The 4457-nt window shown below is 37.8% G+C and overlaps 1 protein-coding gene across 1 annotated transcript; it reads right to left on the reverse strand.

The window, feature by feature from the left end:
• Positions 1-1321: 1321 nt before the first annotated feature.
• On the reverse strand, positions 1322-3159 carry LOC141631349 (uncharacterized). The gene is made up of 2 exons (XM_074444034.1): positions 2082-3159; positions 1322-1971 (listed from the first exon to the last, which is right to left on the reverse strand). The coding sequence occupies exons 1-2, from the start codon at positions 3157-3159 to the stop codon at positions 1322-1324; spliced, it is 1728 nt and encodes a 575-aa protein (XP_074300135.1).
• Between the last annotated feature and the right edge of the window lie 1298 nt (positions 3160-4457).

Below are 4457 nucleotides of genomic sequence, written 5' to 3' on the forward strand. Positions count from 1 at the left end.
GTGACCATTTTCAGAGTTTAAAATAAGATTAGTGTTGACACATCTTTTCAAAAAAAGGGATAAATGAGCTAGACAATCATAATTTGACTCACCATAAACGGTGAAATCATCCATAAAGACCTCTATAAATTTTCCAACATACTCAGAAAATATGCTAACCATAAATCGTTGAAATGTACCGGGGGCATTACAAAGTCCAAAAGACATGCGTCGATATGCAAAAGTGCCAAACGGACAAGTAAAAGTAGCCTTATCTTAGTCCTCAAGAGATATGGCTATTTGAAAATAGCCTGAATAACCATCTAGAAAACAATAGAAAGCCTTGCCAGCCAACCTGCAACAATTTAATAACCTCTTTCTTTACCACCTCCATCATAGGAGGACTTAACCGTCGCTATAGTTGTCTTACCGGCTTCGCATCATCCAGAACTAAGATGCAGTGCATTCAAGTAGATGGACTAATGCCCTTGATGTCGGCAATGGTCCATCCTATATCAGTCTTATGCTCATCTAGAACTTTTACCAACTTCCCCTCTTGTTCCTTAGTGAGCTTACTGGAGATAATAACTGGCAGCGTACCTCCCTCACCAAGGAACACATACTTTAAGTGTTATGGAAGTGGCTTTAGCTCTACCTTTGGTGCCAGCACAATAGATGGTAACAACTTCTCCGTAGGAAGGGTTAGTGGTTCTTTCTCATAAGAAATCGGGTTTCATTCATACAAACTCAAATCTCCCATAACCTCCTGCAAGTTAGTAGACAAAGCAATATGTACACCATCTTTTTCTATGTTATTCTCAATCGCCATTTGCACATCATCAACTCCACTAATATTAAACACATCTTGCACACAAGGCTCAATAATATCAATGAAATTTAAAGAATGCATATCAAGAGGATATTTCATGGAGTCATAAATATTGAACTTAACAACTTGACCATCGGACTCCATAGTCAAAGAACCACTAGACACATCTATCTTTGTACTAGCAGTTTTCAAGAAAGGCCTCCCTAATAGTATAGGGGCTGCATTCTTATCAAGTTCCATTTCTAAAACATATAAATCAACAGGGAAAATCAAATTATCAACCATAACAACCACATCCTCTACCACTCCCTTTGGGTAAGCATTAGATCGGTCAGCTAATTATATAACTACCCCGGTCTCTACCAAAGAACCTAGTTTCATAGACTTATAAAGGGAATAGAGGATCGCATTGATGGATGCACCTAAATCTAGCATAGCTCTCTCAATTCTAGTGTCACCTAAAGTGCAAGGAATAGTGAACATGCAAGGATCACCGCATTTTTGTGGCAATTTTCATTGAAACATTGCGCTAACATGTCCACTAAGCTTCACTTTTTGAGCACCTTTCAGCCTTTTCTGTCTTTTAACAGTATACAACTCCTTCAAAAATTTAGCATACCTGGGTACACTTTTCAAAAGATCAAGAAAGGGAATGTTTACCTCACACTTACGGAATGTCTTATAAATATCCTTGTCATTTTCAATCCATCTTGTAGACTTTAAAGCATTAGGAAATGGAACATCCGCCTCTAATATCGGTTCAGTGGTAGCCGAAGCTTCTATCACAGGCTCTGGAGTTTCACTCTCATCTTTCTCAACCATAATATCCTCTTCTTCGTGCAAGATAGAACTCTTGGACTTTGCTTTTGGTTTCTCAGCTTCAACCAATTGCCTTCCGTTTCTAAGTGACACCACACTTACATTCTTTTGATATACTACCGTTTGAGATGGTAATACATTAGAATCTCTAGCCTCCAACCGATTAATAGTGGTTGCCATTTGCCCCAGCTCATTCTCAATATTTTGAATACTAGCCTTGTTCTCCTTTTGATTTTGAATAACTGTTGCTTGGAGAGTAGCTTGACAAGTAACCAAAGCTCTTATCATATCTTCAGTTGACATTTGAACACTAGGAGGAGGTTGAGTCGGAGGTAAATTTTGAACTGGTGGTCAAGGTATAAACTGAGTATTAGATTGACCGGTTTGCCCACGTTGTCCAAACTGTTGGGTGTTTTGAGAATTGCCCCAACAAAAATTTGGATGCGCTTTCCACCCGAGATTGAAGTGTTAGAGTAAGGATCCCACTTCTTCTTCGGTGTGCTCTCCCACACTCCATTCACCTCTTCTTGAGGACCTTCTTGCATGAGTGGATAATGCTCATTAGGATGTGCATCGGAACAGATTCCACAAACCATTGCCGTCCTTTGACCTGACATCATATCCTTGAAAAGAGATGTCAAATTATCGACTTTCTCTTCAAGATTGGAAGAAGATGAACCCACGGAATTTACTCCGGGCTTCGCATATTTTCTTGCAAAATCCCGGGAGCTCTCAGCTAACTCACCAATGATAGTCCAAGCCTCAGGCAGGCTTTTGTTGACAATTTTTCCCCCACATGCAGCACACACAGTTCGGGCATCTTCCATGCAAAGACCTCCACAAAAGTACATGACAAGTTCTTGAGCGGTATACCCATGGTAGGGACATGTAGCACATAGCTTCCTGAAACGTTCCAAGTACTCATACATAGTTTCACAATTCCTCTGCTCGGTATTGCTAATTTCCTTCTTCAGTTGAGAGGCTCGAGATGCATGAAAGTATTTTTCCAAGAATGCCTTTTTCATCTTCACCCATGTATCAATACTTGCAGGTGGCAAGTAGTACAACCAATCTCGTGAAGAATCCTTGCGAAAAAATGGAAAGGCCCTCAATTTAAGTTGTTCATCAGTAACTGTAGCCGGCTTCATGGTTGAGCAAACAATATGAAAATCCGACCAATGCTTATTGGGGTCCTCTCCACTTAGACCGTTGCAAGTGGCCAATTGATGAATAAACCCCGACTTTAACTCAAAAGTTCCATTCTCACCCAACGGAGGATATGTAATACAGAGGGGTTTATGGGTGAGATCGGGTGCAGTAAGGTCTATAATAGTACCAGCCATGATAAAAGACTTATCAGATTTTTCAGAAAATTCCGAATTATCATAATCGGAATGCAAATCATCGAACTCGCTGCCTTCAGAAATAGACACTATTGCACCTTGTTTGTTCTTCCGTAACCTGAAAAGAGTATGCTCAATCTCGGGATAAAAAGGCTTGAGGTTCAGGTTTGAAATACGAGTGTTATGCATAAACCTACACTAAATCACAGAAACAATTAATGCCGATTCCCCGGTACGACGCCAAAATTTGACAGGCTAAAGTCGTATGCCTCAAATTAACAATTTATATCACTTAAATCCTTGATACTAAACAAGTAGTAAAGCAGAAATAAGGGTCAAACCACAAGGAATTGGATTAATTGTAAAAGTAAATAAAGTGTAGGAAAAAGCGATCCTTAACTAAATTAAGAATCGTAGTAACTGTCTAAAGGGGGATTTGAGTTTGGTTTAAAGATTAAATTAATAATGAAATGATAATAAACAAATAAAATTATAAGTAATCAAATATGGAGAAGAATCTTGATTCAAATTCGTATTCACAACCAAGTAAAGACTCGATCATCGACTATAAACAATTGCCAATCCTTAAGCAATCTATTTCGATATCTAATAAAGTTGAATTTTATCAAATATCAATTTCTAATTTTAGTGAAGAAAGTCAAATCGGTTGCCTTTAATCACCCTTTCTATAACTAATCCAAATCACGCAATTCAAGTTCATGTAATTAGAAGTATTCAATCAATTGAGAAAATGTAACAGAAAGAATTAATACTAACAACGTTGTTGAAATTCAAATCACAAGTTTAATCCTTTATAAGAATAAATTACGAAAAACTTAGTACGATAATTTAATCACATTAGCTACCACGATAAGATTAATATAGCAAGCTGAGCATTTAATCAAATCTTAGCATAAAAAATAATATAAAACGTAATTAGTTGTACACCTAATCAAGATGGATATCAAAAAGAATATCAAAACAAGGAATTAAACAATACTCAACATGAAGCAAAAGATTAATAATCTCACAAGAAGTTACTGGAGTTTCAAGCAATTGAATCAAGTAGAAGAGAATTAGCCTTGCATAAAAACAATAGTAGGTTTTTCTAACAAAATTGCATAAGTCTCCTTAAACTGAAAATTAAACTTAAGTACTTTGTAAATAAAGTCAACTCATAAAATGTCAAAGCGAGTCTCCGAACAAACCGATTAAAATAAAACGATAAACACGAGTATGCAATGGTGCTGAATCACATGACCTGGTCGAATGTAAGTCGCGCATCAGGTGAACGTCAGTCGCGCGTGTGTAGCAAGTGTGTCATGCATGTGTCATGAATCTTGCTTTTGCCGTCTACGTGTTTGTCATATGGGGCGACTTATTAGTGCAACATATGACCAATATTTGCGCACATATCTCATGGCATCTTCACAGGTCGTTGGGCTCACTTATCCTCGGACATAAACTCCGTCTTAAACACGCTGATG

The sequence above is a fragment of the Silene latifolia genome, chromosome Y, assembly GCF_048544455.1.
Source record: "Silene latifolia isolate original U9 population chromosome Y, ASM4854445v1, whole genome shotgun sequence".
In the NCBI taxonomy this organism is placed as follows: Eukaryota; Viridiplantae; Streptophyta; class Magnoliopsida; order Caryophyllales; family Caryophyllaceae; genus Silene; species Silene latifolia.